Source organism: Ammospiza caudacuta, chromosome 24 (assembly GCF_027887145.1).
Source record: "Ammospiza caudacuta isolate bAmmCau1 chromosome 24, bAmmCau1.pri, whole genome shotgun sequence".
NCBI lineage: Eukaryota > Metazoa > Chordata > Aves > Passeriformes > Passerellidae > Ammospiza > Ammospiza caudacuta.
Genome location: NC_080616.1, coordinates 1,691,042 through 1,710,111, shown reverse-complemented (window position 1 = coordinate 1,710,111; position 19,070 = coordinate 1,691,042). Strand labels below are relative to the sequence as shown.

At 61.4% G+C, this 19,070-nt stretch overlaps 2 protein-coding genes, 1 non-coding gene and 1 pseudogene across 4 annotated transcripts; 2 read left to right on the top strand and 2 right to left on the bottom strand.

Annotated features, from left to right (window-relative positions):
* Nucleotides 1–417: 417 nt before the first annotated feature.
* Nucleotides 418–6,829, bottom strand: INAVA (innate immunity activator). Its single transcript, XM_058819212.1, has 7 exons — nucleotides 6,712–6,829; nucleotides 5,880–6,004; nucleotides 5,685–5,801; nucleotides 4,913–5,117; nucleotides 3,090–3,492; nucleotides 1,746–2,313; nucleotides 418–610 (listed from the first exon to the last, which is right to left on the bottom strand). The coding sequence occupies exons 1-7, from the start codon at nucleotides 6,827–6,829 to the stop codon at nucleotides 518–520; spliced, it is 1,629 nt and encodes a 542-aa protein (XP_058675195.1). The 3' UTR covers nucleotides 418–517.
* Nucleotides 6,830–8,730: 1,901 nt separating this feature from the next.
* LOC131567554 (protein FAM107B-like) lies at nucleotides 8,731–12,329 on the bottom strand (annotated as a pseudogene).
* Nucleotides 12,278–14,039, top strand: TMEM167B (transmembrane protein 167B). 2 transcript variants are annotated; one of them, XM_058819478.1, is made up of 3 exons: nucleotides 12,278–12,337; nucleotides 12,896–13,027; nucleotides 13,344–14,039. In XM_058819478.1, the coding sequence occupies exons 1-3, from the start codon at nucleotides 12,328–12,330 to the stop codon at nucleotides 13,424–13,426; spliced, it is 225 nt and encodes a 74-aa protein (XP_058675461.1). In that variant the 5' UTR covers nucleotides 12,278–12,327; the 3' UTR covers nucleotides 13,427–14,039. The 2 variants fall into 2 exon arrangements, with proteins under 2 accessions (XP_058675461.1, XP_058675460.1); XM_058819477.1 differs by lacking the exon at nucleotides 12,278–12,337 and having other exon boundaries at nucleotides 12,796–13,027.
* Nucleotides 14,040–14,563: 524 nt separating this feature from the next.
* LOC131567850 (small Cajal body-specific RNA 2) lies at nucleotides 14,564–14,855 on the top strand. The gene has a single exon (XR_009275670.1). It is a non-coding gene; the product is annotated as a small Cajal body-specific RNA 2 (non-coding RNA).
* Nucleotides 14,856–19,070: the final 4,215 nt, after the last annotated feature.

Here is a 19,070-nt window from a genome sequence, read left to right as displayed (position 1 = left end):
CCTGCACCCCAACCCCGCACCCTTCACCTCCATTCCATCCTTCCTTTCCACTCCTTGCCCCTTTCCCAGCCTGGGTCACTGGGTGCCAGGGTTGCACAGCTGGATCTGGGGCACCCTCTTGCCATTGGGATCACCCCATTACTGCCCTGAGCACAGCCAGACCCCAAATCCACGGAGTCCCATCCTGCAATGCCAATGGGACCCGGGGATGGGGGACCTCAGAGGGGACATGGAGGTGACACATCCTGAGAGTGACGTATCCCAAAAACCACTTTTATTAGAGACCAGAACCTCAAATTCAGGGTCGTAGTGACACCAAGGTCACCATAAGCACTGGGGTCACAGTGTCCCTATCAGCATTGCAGTGCCAGTGAGGGAACACAGGGTGGGGGCCAGCCCCTGCCACCCCACTTGTGGCTCCCTCCTGTGCCCCATGCCAGGCTGGGGAGGCACGAGACGTCCCTGCCGCCCCTGGACCAGCCAGGATGTGCTCCCGCCCGGGGTGAGGACATGGCACTCACACTTGGGTGACAATCTCGCCGTTCTCGGGCATGTAGACCTGCACGGGCACGCCGGCTGCCGAGCGCCGCAGCACCTGCACCGGGGGACCCTGGGGGACAAAGACCCTGTGGGTGTTGGCATCCTACCTTGTCTGAGGGGCACCACTGTGAGCACATCCTGGCACAAGGGCTGGACTGAAGGAGCTGTGGGGGCATGACCACAGGTCCTCACTTGCCCAGCCTGTGTCCCAGCTGTGCCACAGGTGCATTTGTCCCAGTGAGACTGCCAGGTGGAAAGGGGAGCTGGTCACTGAAATGCCTGCAGGGATCCTTCCCTGCTCAAGGGCACCCCAGTGCTACCCCAGGGACCCACATGGATCCTGCCCTAGGGACCCCCCTGAAGTCCTGGTCCTTCCCATGGGACTCTCATGGGACCCCAGTTTTGCCCCAGTAATCTCCTTAAGGTTCTGGTCTTTCCATGGGACCCCAGTTCTGCAACATGAACCCTTGTCTTGCCCTTGGGATCTGCAAGAGAAAGCAGGAACCTACATGGAACCCCAGTCCTGCTCCAGAGGCACCCTTAAGGTCCTGGCCCTATCCCAGGTACTCACATGGGACCCCAGTCCTGCCCCAGGGGGTCTTGGTTCTGCCCCTGGGACCTACACAGAACTCCAAACCTGTCCATGGGACTCTCAGCAGGCCCTCATCCTGTCCCCGAAGGACACTAAAGACCTTATTTCTGTTCCCAAGAACAGAAGACCCTGGTCCTGGCTGTTGGACTTCCTCAGGAACCCAGTCCTGCCCCAAGGACCGCTCTGGGACCCAAATTCTTCCTTTGTGATTCCCTCAGGACCCTAATCTTCCCATGGAGACCTACTCAGGGTGTTGGTCCTGCCCAAGGAACTATGAGGGACTCTCCAGACCCAACTTATGAGGGACTTTGGACCTGCTCAAAGGACCCTCAGAAGGTCCCAGTTCTGCCTCAGAGGATCTTAAAGGACCTTGATCCTCTCCTCAGGACCCTCCTGAGACTATGTTCCTGCCCCAGGCTCCTTTCTGAAATCCCAGTCCTGTCCCAACAACCCTCACAGGACTCCATGGACTCCCTCAGGCCTTCACCCTTGCTCTAGAAATCCTCATGTCCCTACACTACTTCAGGGTAACAACTCATGTCACCTGCAGGACAGCACCCAGGGGGTCTCTCTTCTCCCACATGGCCACTCCCAGCCAGACCCCGTGTCATACCTGAACCAGTGACAGGATTCCATGAGCAATGGGCACGTCCCTGGTGGTCCCACCACGGGGTCTCTGGAAAGCCCCTTGCCGGTCGAGGGAGTGGGGCCGGGCACTCCTCAGCTGGGCACGCTGGTGCCATGACTTGAGCTCCTCGGTGACAGCGGCCTTGGAGAGCCCCCGGGCCCCAGCAGGTGCGTAGTCTTTGAGCGAGGGTGTGCGCACGATGCGGCTACGGGAGGGCACCAAGCGCTGGTACCGCAGCGGGGCCAGATCCTGCTCGTACAGGAAAGTCAGGGGACCAGCAGGTGGCAGGAGCTGGAGGGCACCCCGTGGGTAGTAACCAGGCTCGGCAAGGGGCAGCGGAACCGCAAAGGACACGTCAGGGCTGCTGCTGCCCGGGGAGGTGGCGTGGGAGATGCTGGAGAGGTCGGAGATGCTGTCATCGGAGCCAGAGCGGCACGCAGGGCCGGGGCTCAGGAGGCACGAGGTGGGCACAGTGACTGTGTAGTAGGTGGGGCGCCGGCGGGGTGTGGCGCTGCGGCCCCGCGGCTCAGCTGGCTGCCAGCATGGGTCCACCCTGCAGGCAAGACACTGTGGCTGCAGGAGCACCCTTCCCCTCACCCTAAAGCCAGGGCAAGCTCTGGGAAAGGTGTACCCATGGGTACAGCCAGCCACCCCGTGGGGAGACATCTAATTTCCTCCCAAGGGATTAGTTCATCCTCTCCATAGGCTTACTTCCATCCTCTCCATGGGATCATCTCCAACCTCCTCCCAATGGATTTCTGTCCATCCTCCCCACATTCCCATAGGATTATCCTCATTCTGGTCTCTGGGATTATCTCAATCCTCCCCATAATATTGTCTCCATTCTCCCAATGACTGAGCTCCATCATCTCCAAGGGGTTAGTTCCATCCCCTCCCCATGGGATCATGTCCATCCTCCCCAAAAGATTTTCTCCATCCTCCCCATAGAGTTAGGTCCACACTTCCCTTGGTGTTCTCTCCATTATCTTCTCCATAGGATTATCTCCATCCTCCTCCCCATGGGTTTAGCTCCATTATCTCCATGAGGTTCTCTTCATCCTCTCCCACAGGATTACTCCCATCCTCCTTCCCACAGGGTTAGCTCCATTTTACTGCCAGTAGGACTATCTCCATCCCTCCTATGGGATAATTTCCAACATCCTCCCCATGAGCTGAGCTCCATTGTCTTCACAGGGTCATTCCCATCCTCCTTCCCATGGATTGAGCTCCATCCTCCACATGGGATTATCTCCATCCCCCTCTCCATGGGGTTATCTCCATCCTCCCTAGCAGAAACCCTTGTCTATCCTCCTCAAGCTCAGGACATACCTCAGAGATTGGGTCTGTCCCTGCCGTCCTGATGGCTCAGGGGTGCTGGGAGCACTGGAACCTGCCTGCCGGCACAGCACCACAGTCCGGATGGGGACAAACCGGTAGGAAGGGTCCCCTGTCCTGGACACTGAGGGGCTTGCAGAATCAGGGCTGCTGGGGGCCAAGGAACTGGCAGGGGCAGCCATCAGGGACCCAAGACAGCATTGGGAGCTCTGGGTTTCCCCATCCTCAGGGTCGATGCTGGGATTTTTGGTCCTCTCGTAGGGTCTGTCCAGGCTGGTCTCCTGCCAGGGAATAGGGGTGGGTACCACAGGCCCTGACTCCTCCTCCTCCTCCTTGGTGGGGTCCTTGGGAGATGGGGACTTCTGTGGAGTGGCAGGTCCTGGTGGCCGTGTGTCCTCTGCAGGAGAGATGGAGGGTTGGGATGGAGGGGACACAAAGGGAGAGTTGGTATGGAGGGAACAGGTGGATGGTTGGTATGGCGAGGAGATGTGGGGGGCTGGGATGGAAGGGACACACAGGGGAACAGCATGGAGGGGATACATGGCAGCGGAACGGGATGGAGGAGACACAGGGAGAGTAGAGATAGAGGGGACACAGGAAGGGTTGGAATGGAGGGAACATGCCAGGGATCCCCCCTGGTCCCCACAGCCCCCTCACCCTCCTTCAGCAGGCCGGTGTCAAACACAGAGCTCTCGTCGGAGGCACTGAGCTCTATGGGGCAGGGCCCTGTGAGAACAGAGCTGGGGCCGCCTCCGGGTGCCAAAGCGCTCCCACGGCCCCGCCACCACCCAGCGCGTCCCCGCGGGCCTCCACTCCCCTCTCCCACGCCACCTGTCCCAACACGCTCCGGGACGGCAGCGGTACCGGCCAGGCCGGCTCTGCTGAGCAGCGTGCAGCTCCCAGCCTGCCTGGGATGGGCAGGCTGGGGGCACCGACAGGGAAGGAGATGCCACCACCATGACCCTGTTCCTTGGAGGGGACAGGCATGGAGAGAACGGGGACCCCCTTGGATGGCCGCCACTGGGATGGGGACACAGCAGCTGGGCCACATCCTGCCCCCCTTTGGGTGCAGGTGCTGAGGACGGGTGACTGGGGATAGTTATGAGGTGCAAGCGGCAGGGGTGAGCTCTTAGGGTACTTTCAGAAGGGTGCAGTCAACGGAGGTGAAGTACTGGGGTGGATTCAGTGGGGTACTGCTGGGGATGGTTTATCAGGGTGTATGCACTATGGATGGGCTTTTGGGGTGCATTCAGGGGGTACATATGCCAGGAATAGTTATTGGGGTCCATGCACTGGGGACTTCTTTTTGGGGTGCACTCACAAGGACCCTCACAAGGGTACAACCACCAGAGATGAAGTATTGGGGTACCTTCAAAAGGGTGCATTGACTTTGAGAGTGTAGCAAGGTGCATGTACCAGGGATGGCCTTCCAGGGGGCGTCCAAGGGGTATATTCAGCAGGAATGGGAAATTGGGGTGCATTTACCAGGGGGTGTTAGGGGCATGCATTCACTGGCAATGTAGAACCAGGTTGTATTCACAGGGGATGGAAAGTTGGAGTGCATCCAGGGAAGTGCAGTCACCAGGGAACTGGGGTGCAGCATTGTGGATGGCATATTGGGAAGGGACACACAGGAGAATGGCAGAGGGGCATGCCTCCAGAGGAGCGCATGCACTTGGGATGAAGGATCCCAGCATCCAGTGGGGTGCATTCACAGGGAATGGGTAATTTAGATGCATTCCCCAGGGACACCCAACCAAGCAGCACCCCATTCTGCTCTCCAGCATCCCCCCCGCCATGGGGCTCGGAGGGCTCACCCTTGGCAGTACTGATGTCCCGCTGCCCTGCCAGGAGCCGCCGCTGGCTCAGAACCTGCTCCAGATCCCGCAGCTTCTGCTCCTCCCGGAGTGCTGCCGTCTGCCGCCTCTTCCGCACCTGCCGGCTGATGTTCTCCTCGCAGCAGAGCCGGCGGGCGGCCTCAGCAATCTGCAGCTGCAGCGCCCGCTCCCGTTCCAGAGGGTCCTGGGGGCGAGGGACACGCTCAGAAATGCACCTCAACACCCCTGAGCCCCCCATAAAGCTTAACATCCCAACGCCACCCATAGCACTTGGGATCCCAACCCCTCCCAGCATCTCATCTGGGACACCGAGCATCACTCTTGGAACCCAACACCACCCATCATGCTTAGGACCCCACCACTACCCATGACATTTGGAACCCACCTCCTCCCATAATTCTGGCACCCTGATACACCTGGGACTCTCCCCACACCCATCACCTTGGCACCCCAATCCCACACATTATGTTTAGGAACCCCAGGATAACCCCATTAACTCAACACCACCTCATGCTTGAAAGCATCCCCTGCCCCTCTCACCTACAGCACTTGGCACCTAACCACCACCCATGGGATGGGGATGGCAACATTTCCAGGTGACCCTTAGGCAGCTTCCACAGCAGAGGGGATGGGATGGGATGGGATGGGATGGGATGGGATGGGATGGGATGGGATGGGATGGGATGGGATGGGATGGGATGGGATGGGATGGGTCCCCACCACCTTTGCACCTCAGGGACTGTCTCACCACCCCACGCAGAACAGCGATCTCATCCAGCTTGAAGGCAGCCCCGATCCTGCGACGGACCTTGGGGGGCTTCTCGCCAGCTTTCAGGGGGTACTCGCAGGGCAGGGTCCCCGTCAGCTCCTGAGGATGGCACAGGGACACTGAGCAGAGCCATGGCAGTATATGAAGGTGGGCAGGGGGTCCTCATGCCCTGCTCACCGCCTCACGCAGGCACAGCTGTCGCAGCTCCTGGATGCAGCCATCCAGCTGGGCCTCCAGTGCCTGCTGCTGCCGCTGCCCCACTAGCACTCGCTCCTTCAGGGGGGACACTGGGCTGTCAGGGCCTGGAACAGATACATGGACATCTGGAGGGATGGGAGCACCCAGGTACCATCCTCCACCACTCCACAGCCTCCCTACCTTAGTTTTCCCTCCACCGCAGGGGGAGGAAAAAGCAGCCACGACCCTCCCAGCACACCCATGGGCACTCCAGCTGCTCCAAAGCAGCTGCGCCTCCCTTCCCCCACAGCAGCACCCGTGGGTGTACTGGCTCCCGTGGAACACCTGTTTCCCCCACCCAGCAGCAACCATTGGTGTTCCAACCCCCCAGGGTATCCAGGAACTCCTCCCCTAGCAGCACCCATGGGTCCTCCAATGCCCCAGGGTATGCATGAAATTCCCCCAGCAGCACCATGGGTGCTTCAGCCCCCCTGGGACACGTGTGACGTCCCTGCTGGGGGGTGGGAGGGGGGGCACAGGAGGGAGGTTTCAGTCTGACTCAGCCATCCCAAGCCAAGCCCATCTGAGTCAAATCCTGTCCACAGCACCCCCCTCTACACTTGGGATGCCTCCCGAAACGCAGGGGGAGCCTCCATTCCTCCACTCCTTCATTTCCCCAAAGCTCTCTCCAGGCAGCTCATGTGCCCCTAGTGTGTCCCCATGCACCGAAGTGCTCCGTTCCCTGCCTGGGAAGGAGGGACACGTCTATCAGAGCACTCCTGGGCCACAGGGGCACCCCAAAACCTCCCACAGCCCCAGACCCCATTCTCACCCGAGTGCAGCACGATCCCGCTGTCCATGTCACTGGCCTCCCCCATGCCGCGCCGAGAGCCTGCGGGCAACAACGGGTACACAGCTCGTCCCCACGCCCCCAGCCGGGCTGCACCCATGGGTGCCCCCCACCCTGCACCCCTACCATCCCTCATGTCACCCTGGGCGTGCCACGATGGCGGTGGAGGGGAGGCGAGGCTGTGTTTGCTTTGCCTTCTTGCAGGTCCTACCATAAATAAAGGGTGCGGTGCGCCAGGCGGGGGAGGGTGACACCTTCGAAGGGGTCAAAGGTGGTCGGGGTGCGGTGGAGGGGAGGGCCGAGGGGCCCCTCGCTCCCGCCCCAGCTGGTTTCGCTGGGCACCTCTCCCAGTTTTCCTTTCTTTTCCATCTGGGCTGGTGGCGGATCCGGGGGTGGGAGCGACCGCCGGCCTCGGAAAAGGGGGTCCCCAGCACCCCAAGATTCCCAAACTCTTGGGGAGGGAGTGAAAGGAGGACAGTGGGACGCAGGGGGTTCACACCGCTTTTCCAGCGCCGTCGCCTGGCTATGCTTCAGTTTCCCCAGCCCGCTCCCCGTCGCGCTGGGCGGCCAGAGGCAGGACGGAGGCCCCGGGGTCCCGGCGGGGTGGGAGAATCCCTTACCTGAGCCCGCCGCCGCTGCCGGCTCTGCTGCGCCGGGGCACGGACGGGTCTGGGCTTGAGCGGAGGGAGGAGCAGGGTGAGCAACATCTGCCCCAGTCCCCGCCCCGCCGCACGGCCCTGCAGCGTCTGCACCGCACGGCGCTGCACGGCATGGAACGGCGCTGCACGGCATGGCACATTTGTGGCATGGCATGGAATGGCACGGTACGGTATAGATGTGTCACAGCATGGCCTGGCACATCGCTGCAGGTGCTGGTGCAGTTCGGTGTGGTGTGGCACCGCAGCCCAGCACAGCCTAGTGCTTGCTGAGGCTCCAGCCCCAGTGCCATGGAGGCATAGGCCAAGCACAAGAACCACTGTCCCCGTCCTGGCGCTGGCCATGCACAGCAGGACAGTGCCAGGATGGTGCCACCATTGTGCCAGGATGATGCCAAGGCTCTCCCAGGCTGTGAGGCAATGATGCTGCAGACACTGTGGCCCCTCTGAGCTGGATTGGAGTGAGTTGGGCACTTCCTGCATTGCTACACCTGGCAGGGTGGGGAAGAATCCTCATAGGATGGGGCTAGACAGGATGGGCTGAGAAGGCAGGGAATGGGCAGGGTGCAGGCAGGGTGATGCAGGGGGCAGGCAAGGAGTGCAGGGAGCAGTCTGGGGTGCAGATTCCCTGGAACAATGGCCTGTTCCCTGCCTTGGTGCCCGGGGTGGTGCTGTCAGCCTGGGGCTGTTGGAGTGAGACCTATTCAATCCAGTCTCTTCCTCTCTCCTGGTGCCTCCCAGCTGCAGGTGGAAAGGGCGGGGGTGAAACATGTTCAACTGTGGAAATGGAAAAAAACACCAGGAGAAGACAAAGAAGAAAGGAGAGGGAGACTGAAGGAGTAAGGAAGGCTCTGTGCCACCAGGGGATGGCTGAAGGCCTTGGATGGACACCAACTGCAGTTGGGCTTGTGGCAGCACTGGTAAAATGAGCCACTGGCCACCATGACCACCCTCCATCCTCACCATGCACCATTAGCCCAAGGCAATGGCACCCCATCCCTGTCTCTGTCCCATTTCCATCAAGAAAACAGATAAAAGACTTTATTTGGTTGTTTTCTGGTTCATGAAGTCAGGGCAGGTGCAGGTCAGGGGGAGACTGTTGCCTGCATCCCCCGTATCACCCCTGGCACTGCCCTGGTGTTACCACCTCCTTCCAACCCTGGCATCTTGGTTGTCACCAGCATGGGGACACCAAGGCTCCAGGACTTACCCCTAACCACAAGCTCACTCAGAATGGCAGTGCCAGGTGGTGTTCCCAGTGCTGGGATGTGCTGGGGACGGGGGCTGCCCAGTGTATGCCAGGGGACTCAGGGAGCTCTGCTGAGCTGGCTTTGGCTTACATGTGTCAGGCACCTGCCTCTGCCAGCTTCATCTTCTGCAGGCTGTCCCACACCTGCAGGAACCTGGGACGAGGGTCTGGCCCTGGCCCAGCCACCTCCTGCTCGTGCTGCAGGAGGGGCAGCCATGGGGCCTGGTTGGGATTCCCCCAGCCCTCCCCATGACCCGATTGTCTCCTGACACAGGTGTTCCCTCAGCTGTCACCACGACCTGGTCACTGCTGGCCATCCCTTGACCAGTGTCCACCCCAACCAGCTTCCTTCAGCTACTCCTCAATTTCCCTGGACATTCCTCAGCTGAACTGCCCCAACAGCCCGATCAGCACTTGTCTGTCCCCAGGGAAGGAGACATGGATATGTAGCTGGATGGACATGTGGAGGATGGATGGATGGATGGATGGATGGATGGATGGATGGATGGATGGATGGTTGAATGGATGGATGGATGGATGGATGGATGGATGGATGGATGGATGGATGGATGATGGATGGATGGATGGATGGATGGATGGATGGATGGATGATGGATGGATGGATGGATGGATGGATGGATGGATGGATGGTTGGATGGATGATGGATTCATGTATGGAGGTTGGATGGGGGGATGGATTCATGGGCACATGGATGGATGAGGGATGGATTCATGCTCGTATGTATGGATACATGGGTGGATGAATGGATGGAAATGTGAGGCGAAGGCAGGAGAACTGGCCTGGATACAGGGATGGAGGCTGGGACAGACAGACAAGGACAAAGGGGCATCACAGACCTCCTCAAGTCTGTGGTGGCACTTCCTCAGCTGCTGCTCCAGGTCAGGTGGGCATCCCTGCAGCTCCTCCTGCAGCTGCCTCAGCCGCCAGCTCTCCAGCACCTTCAGGAGCTTAGCCCTGTGCCAGGGCAGGATCCCCCTGTAGCGATGGACAGGCTTCAACCAGCCACCACACCCGGACACCCAGCTGGAGACAAGCCCATTCCCATGCCCACCTGCTATGGCTGAAGGGTAGCTCCTAGTGCAGGTCCTGGTGGCTACAGGATTCCCATATCAGGTTTGGCACCTTCTCAGGCTGAATAATGTTCCTGTGGCCATCAGGGGCCAGGTCCAGGGAGAGAACATCACTCCTGTCACCTTCTTGAGAGGAAGGGGATCAGCAGGGGATGGGAGCACCAGGGGATGAGTCACCAGAAGCATGGAGTCACCAGTGGGAAAGGGTCATCGGTGATGGGGTCACCACAAGGGATGGCACAACCTGGGACAGAGTCACCAGGGGATGGGGAGGAGCCACATGCCAGTACAGGGTGAGATCCTGGACACCAGCCCCTGTGTCCCCCAGTCCCTGTGGTCATGTGGTGGCACAGCTCAGAGTCCTCACCTGCTGCTCCCAGCACCCTCAGGGTCCCTGTTTGCAAGTGTCCCTGTCCCAGGCCACCCTGTGGTCTCAGGCCACCCCATCTTCCCATCACTTCTTAGGGTCCTCATTATCCCTGAAGTACCCACCACCCATCAAGTGCCCATCACCTCTCAGGTCCCCATTGTCTCCTGGGGTCCTCATTGTCCCTGGGGTCCCCATCACCCCTGGGGGTTCACTATCCCTCAAGGTCCTCATTACTTCTTAGGGTCCCTCTCACCTTCAGGGTGCCTACTGTCCCTGGGGTCTCCCTCACTCCAAGATCTCCATCACCCCTGGTGTTCTGTTGTCCCTGTGTCCCTTCATCCCCAGTGGGGTTCCCAACACCACTGGGGTCCCCATCAGTCCAGGTGTCACCACTGTACTGTGTGTCCTCATAACCTTCAAGTCTTCACTGTCCTTGGGATCTCCATCACCCCTGGGGTGTTAATCATCGCTCAGGGTCCTCATTACTCCTTGAAGTCTCCATTGCTTTCAGCATCCCCATTGTCTCTGTGTTCCTCGTTGCTCCTGAGGACCCCAGGTTCCCATCACCCTTGGGATTCCACCACCCCCTGGTCCCCATAACATCCAGGTTCCCATTGTCCCTGTGTCTCCATCACCCCTGGCATCCCCATTGTCCTTGGGATACCCATCACGCGCCATCCCTGTTCCCCTGGGTCCCACAGCCCCATGCCCTAGTGCCAGCAGCCACCCAGCACTGTGCTGCTCCTCGAGGCTTTGTTGTCACCCTGGCCAAGATGTCACTAGTGGAGACCAAATAAATGAACCCTTGATGTCCCTCCTGCTGGGAGCTGTGGCTGGCCCTGGTGCATGGGTGCAAGGGAGCAGCAGGAGAATGGATGTTCTCCACGTTAGCTCTGGAACCCAAGGAGGGCAAGGGGTCCTCAGGCTGAACTCCAGGACAGGCACTGGAGTCTACTGGGAGTACTGGGAGCACCAGACTCACTTGGGGAGCACTGGGTTGGCTGAGGGCACTGGGAACACTGGGGACATTGGGAACACTGGGAGCACGGGGTTTGCTGGGAGCACAGGGACTGATGGGGGCTCTGGGAACACTGGGAGCACCCAGGACTGCTGGGGGCACCAGGACCACTGTGGGGACATTGGGGCCACTGGAGGCATTGGGAACACGGTGGGTACTGGGGTCACTGGGAAGACTGGGACCTTGGGGCACTGGGGTCCGCTGGGGGCACTGGAAACACAGGGACCACTGGTGGGCACTGAGAACCCAGGGGGCCCTGGGGGTGCTGTGAGCACTGTGAGCACTGGGGCTGGGTGCACTGGGACCACTGGATTGTGTGGGTTGCTGTGGGAGCTGAGGGTTACGGGAGAAACTGGGCTGGGGACTGGATGCACTGGGTGTTATGGGAGATACAGGGAGTTACTGGGCGCGCTGGGGGTCAACTGGGAGACTTATGGGGGATACTGGGATGGGGATTGGGTGGCATATGATGTTACTGGGAAGGACTGGAATACTGGAGGCATTGGGGAACCTGGGGGTTACTGGGGAGGACTGGCAAGGACTGGGATAGAGGACTGGGTGCTTGGAGAGGGGGCCTTAGGGTTAGACTGGGAGTTACAGGGGAGCCTGGGGGTCAGATTGTACTGGGGGGTTACTGGGATGACTGGAACTCACTGAGGGCTGGAATGGAGACTGGTTACACGTGGGTGGTACTGGGATACTGGGAGGACTGAGGGTTACTGGGGGTGCTGGTGGGTTACTGGGTTGCTGCAATGGGGACTGGTTGCACTGGGGAGGTACTGGGAGGACTGGGGCATACCGGGGGCTGCAGGGTTATGGGGAGATTGCGAGTTGCTGGGAAATCCGGGGGTCACTGAGGTGTGGTTGCACTGGGGAGGTACTGGGAGGACCGGGGATTACTGGGAGTACTGGTGGGTTACTGGGAAGACTGGAATGGGGACTGAGTGCACTGCGGGACACTGAGGGGTCACTGGGGACAGGATGGGGGCTGTTCACACTCTGCCGGGCGCACCGGCAGCTCCCGCGGCGCTCGGGTCACCGGGGCTGCTGGGCCGCACCGGGGCGGCACACGCACCTTCCCGATAGGCGCTCCATTGAGGCCGCCTGCTCCTCAGGATGCGCGTCGCGCGGGTCGGCGCTCGGCTGGCCGTGCCTGTCGCCCGCTTCCGCTGTCGCGTCGGCGCCGCGGGGGCCGGGGGGGTGCGGGGGCGCCATGACCAACGGTGGGAACGGGGGGCCCAGGGCTACCGAGGGGGGCCTCGGGACAACCGGGGCCGGCATAACCAATGCTGGAACGGGGGAACGAGGGGTTGTACAGGGTCCTGAGGCCACCATGGCTGGTGGTGGGAACTGGGGAGTGGAGGGGCCGGGGCGTCCGGGCGGGTTCGGGGCCTCAAGGACCATGGAGGGAGGGGGGTACGGGGGGTTTTGGGGGTTCCGAAGGCGGGGAGCCTGATGGGGCACCATGGGGAGAGCACTCAGGTACCGGCAGGCGGCGGGGCAGAAGGGGCTGATGTGGGGGAAGTACTGAGAGAGAGGAAGTTTTGGGAGGCGGCTGGGGGACTGTGACCCTTCGGGGACGGGGTACTGGCGGTTCTGAGTGCCGTCGGTGGGGACACGGGCAGTGTGAGTCCCTTTCGGGGGGATCCCGGGGAGTCTGCATCCCCTCATAGGGGCAGAGATGGGAGGTTGTTCACACGGAGTGTGGGGGTCTCTTTGCAGGGGGGTTGGGCAGGGGCCCGGAGTTCCCCCTGACCTCTCCCCGACCGATCTCCCCGCAGTTTATTCCCTGGACGGGCTCCTGGTGTTCGGGCTGCTCCTGGTTTGCACTTGTGCGTACCTGCGGAAGGTGCCCCGACTGCGCATCTGGCTCCTGTCCGAGCGCAGGGGCGTCTGGGGAGTCTGCCACAAGGGTGAGGGGCACTTGGGACACTGGGGTATGGCGCGGGGGTGCTGAGATCACTGGGGTGGGGCACTTGGAACACTGGGGTACAGGATGGGGATGCTGGGATCACTGGGGTCGGGTCTAGGACAGGAGCATTGGGTCCAAGATGGGGACACAGAGATGTGGGATGGGGGTTTTGGGGTCTGGGATAGGAACACAGGGATTGGGAATGGGAACCCTGGGGTTTGGGATGGGAACATGGGGTCTGGGATGGGCTCACAGGGATTCAGGATGCATCTGGCATGGGGACATGGGGCCTCACCCCATCCTTGTCCCACCTACAGCTGCTGTGATTGGGACCCGCCTGCACGTGGCTGTGTCCATGTCCTGTCTTCTCATGGCCTTCTACGTCCTTGTGGGAAAGTGACCACATGGAGACCTGCTGGCAACCTGAGAGAGACCTGGGACTGACTAGAGGTCCTGTGACTGATTCCAACAATCCCACTATGGACCAGAGATCCTGGTACTGACCCCTGTGTCCCAGTACCAACCAGAGACCCCATTGCTGACCCTGGAGACCCTGGTACTGATCCTGAAGACCCTGGTACCGACCCTGAACCACCCCTAGTCCTGCCCTTGGCAGCAACCTGGATCCTGCATGTGGCAACCCAGGCACCATCATGGCCCATCACTCTCCTTGAGCCCACCAAGGGCAACTGTGAGGGCCAACAGAGCACCTTTAGACTGTTGGAAAAAGATTTCTCGTTAATTCTGTAGAGAAGTGGGTGAAGGGACCCCCGGGACTGGGGGACCCAGCTCTGAGTTGTGAGCCCCTTCTCTTGATGCTGAGCAGGGTGCTGGTGAGACCATGGCAGGCTCTAGGGGCCTGGCAGGGTCCCCCCTGATCTGTGGGATCTTCCTATGCCCCTGCAGCGTGGGGGGCCCTCAGGGGGGTCTCCTGCAGTGGGGGGTTGGTGACGCCCCCGGGTTGTAAATATTGGACCACCACATGCAAATAAAGTGGGGGTTCCTCTGTGGCAGTGCTGGCCTGGGGGTCCTGTGGGGCTGGGGGTGCTCCTGTGGAGTTGGTGCCCTGCTTGGGGGTCCTGTGGTGTGGGTTGAGGCTCCCACTGGGTGTGTGTGAGGAGGTCCTTGGAGGCTGCCTCCCATGGGGTGGAGGGCTCCTGTAGTTATGAGTCCTGGGGTGAGGAGGATTTGTGCAAATAAAGTGGGGGGGTGGGGAATGCTGATTGGAGCCTCCTGGCCCGGTTCATCCAGCTCTCTGGGGCCGGGAGCGATACAGCCCCTCAGCGAGGGGCACGGAGGGCTGTGCCCTGCCCGCGGTGAGTGTGCCCGGCCCCGCCTGCCGCCCGTCGCTGAGCCGCCCGTGTGCCCGGGAGACGCGGGCGGCGCTCGGCGGTGCTTGGCGGTCCTCCCATCGGCCGGGGGCGCGCCAGAGCTCTGCGCCGCCCTCCCGGCGTGCTCGGCGCGGCTACGGTAGATAAAGGGCCGGAGCGGAAGTGGCTGTGGCTGTGTGCGCGTGCGTGTGTGTGTGTGCGTGCGCGCCTGTGAGAGAGAGAGTGTGTGTGTGTGTGTGTGTGTGTGTGTGTGTGTGTGTGTGTGTGTGTGTGTGTGTGTGTGTGTGTGTGTGTGTGTGTGTGTGTGTGTGTGTGTGTGTGGCGCCAGCCACCCTACCTCCCTACACGTTGATCTTATTCGATCGGCCGGGCCCCGCCGGGCCGAGGTGAGAAGAAAGCGCCGCGAAGCCCTCGGGCGCTGTGCGGCTGGGCCGGGCGGGATGAGTCGATCAGATAGGCGAGGCCACGGCCGCTGAGCGCCCTGCGATTCTGACCCGCGCCCACGTCTGCAGCCCCGGGGCCGACACCGAGCCGCTCCCGACAGCGGCGGAAGACGAACCGCCCCAGCCTCATCCCGGCCCAGCCAGCCGAGCCCCGCGGCGAGGCGGGAAATGCGCCCTGCCGCGGGCTCCGTTCGCGCTTTGCGGGCTCCGTGCTGGCCGTGCGGGGTCTGCACGCTCCGGGCCGTGCTGGCGGTGGTTCGCCGGGCCCTGCAGCTGTGTGCGGCACAAAGGCTGTACGCGGGGCTGTCGTGGCACCGTGCCGCGTCTGTGAGCTGAGCGCGGACCTTGCTGGCCCCGCGGGACACCGGGGACTCATTAGACCTACGAACTTCATGCAGCACGGCCTCTGTGTTTTATTGGGAGTGTGTGGGGATGGGAATAGCCGTGATGGTGACAGGAGGATGGCCACAAGGGGACAACCATGGTGAAGGCTGGGGGATGGCCATGGTGACAAAAAGAGCAGCCATGGTGCTGCCAAAGCTGTGATGGTAACCAGGGGACAGCCCCTGTGGAAACTGGAAGAGTACAGTTATGCTGCTGACAAGAGGATGGCCATGGTGATAACAGGAGGACAGCTGTGGTGATACAAGAGGATGGCCGTAGTTATGCCAAGGGGACAGTAAGGGTGGGTGACTGAGGGGTGGTGACAAGAGGATGAGCCTGAGAGGACAGCCACAGAGGTGAAAAGGGGGCGGCTGTGATTCTGGCATTACTGGGAGAAGCAGCTGCGGTGACTGCTGATGGTGGCCTTGCTATGGGGAGAGGGCCTCTGAGAGGAGGTCACCAGCTTAATGGTGCCTGGCAGGCTTCATCTGCCAGGGGGACACTGTGGATGCCGTGGGGCATGGCCACCCCATGCCACTGTCTCTAGCTGTGGCACAAGTAGGCGTGGGGTTGTCCCCATGCTGCCATAGGGACAGGCATGTTTCCTTCCTGTGGCCGTGTCCCCCCTGCCCGTGGTACTTGCTGGCATCCCTGTGTCACCACAGATGGACATGTGTCACTAGTGTCCTCTAACCCACAGGGTGACCCTTTGCCACCAGAGTTGAGACCTCGGTGTCACCTTAGCAGCTCTGTCCCTCATGTCCTCTTGTGACTGTGGCCCCCATATGCCCATGTTCCCCATGTCCCTGGTGTTCCCGTGTTGTCCATAGCCTTCATGTCCCCCTGTGTCCCCAATCTCCTTGCATTCCCATGCCAGCTGTGTACCCAGTGTCCCTCTGCAGCCCCTTACCAGCTGTGTTCCTACGTCCCTCATGTTCAGATATCCCCTGTATCCCGTGTCCCTCGGTGTCCCCCATTCTCCCGTGTCCCCTGTATTCCCAGTGTCCCTGATGTTCCTGTGTCCCCCGTGTTCCTATGTCCCCTGTACGCCCTATGTCCCTCATGTCCTCCATGCCCAGGATATGCAGCCACATGTGTCCCGTGTCCTGTCCCCAGTACAGTGGGGCTGGCCCGGCTCCGTGAGGACATGGCCTGAGGGCACACGAGTGGCACCCAGTCTCCGGTGGGGTGGAGGCAGCTCCAGGCTGCGGGGGGCTCTTGACCGCCCCTCGCCGTGTCCCGGTCCGCCCCCAGCCCCGGGCGGCGGGAGGAGGGGCTGTTCCGGGGGCGTGATGCCCCGCGACGGTCCCGGTGCTGTTCCTGGCGTAACATTCCCAAATCCGTTCCGAGGATAAATTCCCGATGCCGTTCCCGGGAACGCGTTCCGGAGATCACATTCGCAGTCCCGTTTCCGGGGATACGCTCCCAAGGATGATGGGGTTCCCGGCGGCGTTCTCACGGATAGCACTCCCGGTGCCGGTGCCCGGCGCCAATCTCAGGATACCATTCCCGGGTGTAACCTTGGCCGTGCTGTTCCCGGGAGTTCCCTTCCCGTGTCTCTATTCCCAATACCGATGCGCGGTGCCATTCCCATGAATAATATTCTCGATACCGATTCCCGGTGCCGCTCTCATGGCAAGCGTTCCCGAAGGCGATGCCAGTTGCCGTTCCAAGGGAGTCTATTCGTGCTCCACTGCCCGTTCCCGTTCCCTGGGGCGATGGCCCGTGCCATTCCCACCGTTCCCGGTGTCCGTTCTCGGAGGTGCTGCCCGGTGCCGTTCCCGGGGGTTCTGTTCCCGTTCCCGGGGGCGGGGGCAGGTAGCGGCAGGTGCGCGGAGGCCGGGCCGTTGGCGGGGGCGGGGCAGCGGCGCCGGTGCTCGCACCGGCCGAGCTGCCGCCGTTGCCGCCGCCGTTGCCGCCGCCATGGCCGGTACCGGAGCCCGGTGGATGCCGCTGGCGCTGTGTCTGGCTGTCACCGTGTCACCGGGACGCACCGGAGAGCAGCTACACGTCTGCAAGGAGGTACCGGCACCGGGAATGGCGGGGGGCGGGGAGGATGGGGGTGGGCAACCGATAACACACCGGCCCCGCTACAACCACCCCCAAATTCCCCCCGCACACCGATGAAACGGAGTCCCGGAGCACGGGAAGGCCGCTCCCTATGAGATGGGGGGGACAAGGAGGGGACAGGTGGGGGTCGGGCATCCCGGTGGCACTGGGGATGGGGTGTCTCCTGTAGGGGGGAGGGAGTGGCCGACCTCCTGGGGGCCCAGGGAGCAGTCTTTGCTCCCAGTGGCTCGGCCAGAGCCCGACGGTCTCCTTTGGGACCCCAACTGGTGTCACCCTATCATGGTCCCTAAGTCCCTACCCCTCAGACACATTGGGGTCTCCCTGAGTGCTGCTGGGGGGTGACAAGGAGCAGGGGGGGGGGGCAATCCCAACGGCCACGTGTCATTCCCAGTCCAGCACATGGTATTCTGTGAAGAAAAACTGTCACTCACCAGGATCTGTCCACCTTGGGGACAGCGGGTGAACCCCCAAATGCTCTCCCTGGGTTGTCTGCATTGCCCCCCTCCCCAGAGTTTTCCTCCCCCCTCCTCAGACCCGCGTCTGCTTTTAATCTGGGCCAGGATTTTTTTTTTTTCTCTGATCCAATTATTTTTGTCCGTGTTCCATGATCCAGAGCTGGAAACAATAGACTGGGGCTGGCACCTGCCCCAGGAGCGATCAGTCCCCCAGAGGAGGTGTACCCTGTCCTTCACAAGGGACAGCCCTTCTCCCTCCCCTGGCCAGAGCAGAGTTACAGTGGCAGTTTTGGGTGCCCTCCACCCCCAGAGCCACCCTGGGGCTGAATTAGGTCAATTTATGTAGATTTAATGAAAACATGGAAAAGTTTAGGAAGTGAAAAAAAAATACCCTCTCCCCAAGGAAATCCCTCAGGACTGAGAGTAATGTGGTAGTTCAGGGCTGCTGAAAGTTGGAGTGACTCTCCGGGTACCCCCAGGGTGGTGGGGACCTTTCTCTGTGTCCCCATCCCAGGGCCAGGGGGGTTCCATGCTGCCTGTACATGGGCAGGGGGTGCTGCAGGCATCTCTCTGTCCTCAGTTTTCCTTCTCCACCCCCCTTTTACCTCTCCAATCCCTTTTTCCCCTTCACACCCCCCCATCCCCCTCTTCCCCCCCCCCCCCGCCCCCATTGCTGTGTTTCCAGCTGATGGGAACATCAAAGCAGTTGTTTTCTCATCAACCTGCCACGCTCCAGCAGCCGCCGGGAGCATGAAGCCACAGCACCGGCTCTGACACCTCAGCGCTGCTGCGGGGGGTGGGGAGCTCCCCTTGTACCCCAAACCCCAACACCACCACCAGATGTGTCCTTCACCCTGCCCACGCCGTCTGTCCCTGGCGTCTCCTCACCGGCCTTAAGGCAATCCCAGCTTGGTGCAGTGGGAGGATGGGGGGGTCACGGTGCCTCTGCTGTCTCCAGCACTTCCTGGTTCCTCCTGGTCCCCCCTGTGCTCCCGCCCTGTGCCCGGGCTGCTCCCCGGCTGGATCCGGGTTTTGCCACAGCTGTTTGATGAGCAAAGTGTGTCACAGCCGTGCCAAGGGGCGTGACAGTGCCATGTGATCCCAGGAGCATGGAGGGGGCGCAGGGGTTCCCCTTCACACCAGGGAGGGGTGCAGGGCTGCTGCTGCTCCAAGGCTCTTGGGCAACCCCAGCCAGATCATCCCCCCACGCACAGCACCCCCATTTCCCAGCGTCTTCTCAAACTGCCCCCCCCTCCCCCTGCCACAATCCTCCCCCACTCTGAGCATCCCTCTGGTCCCCAGCTCCCCTCAATCCAGAGCATCTCCCCCCCAAATCCACCCCCATTTTCCAGGATCCCCCC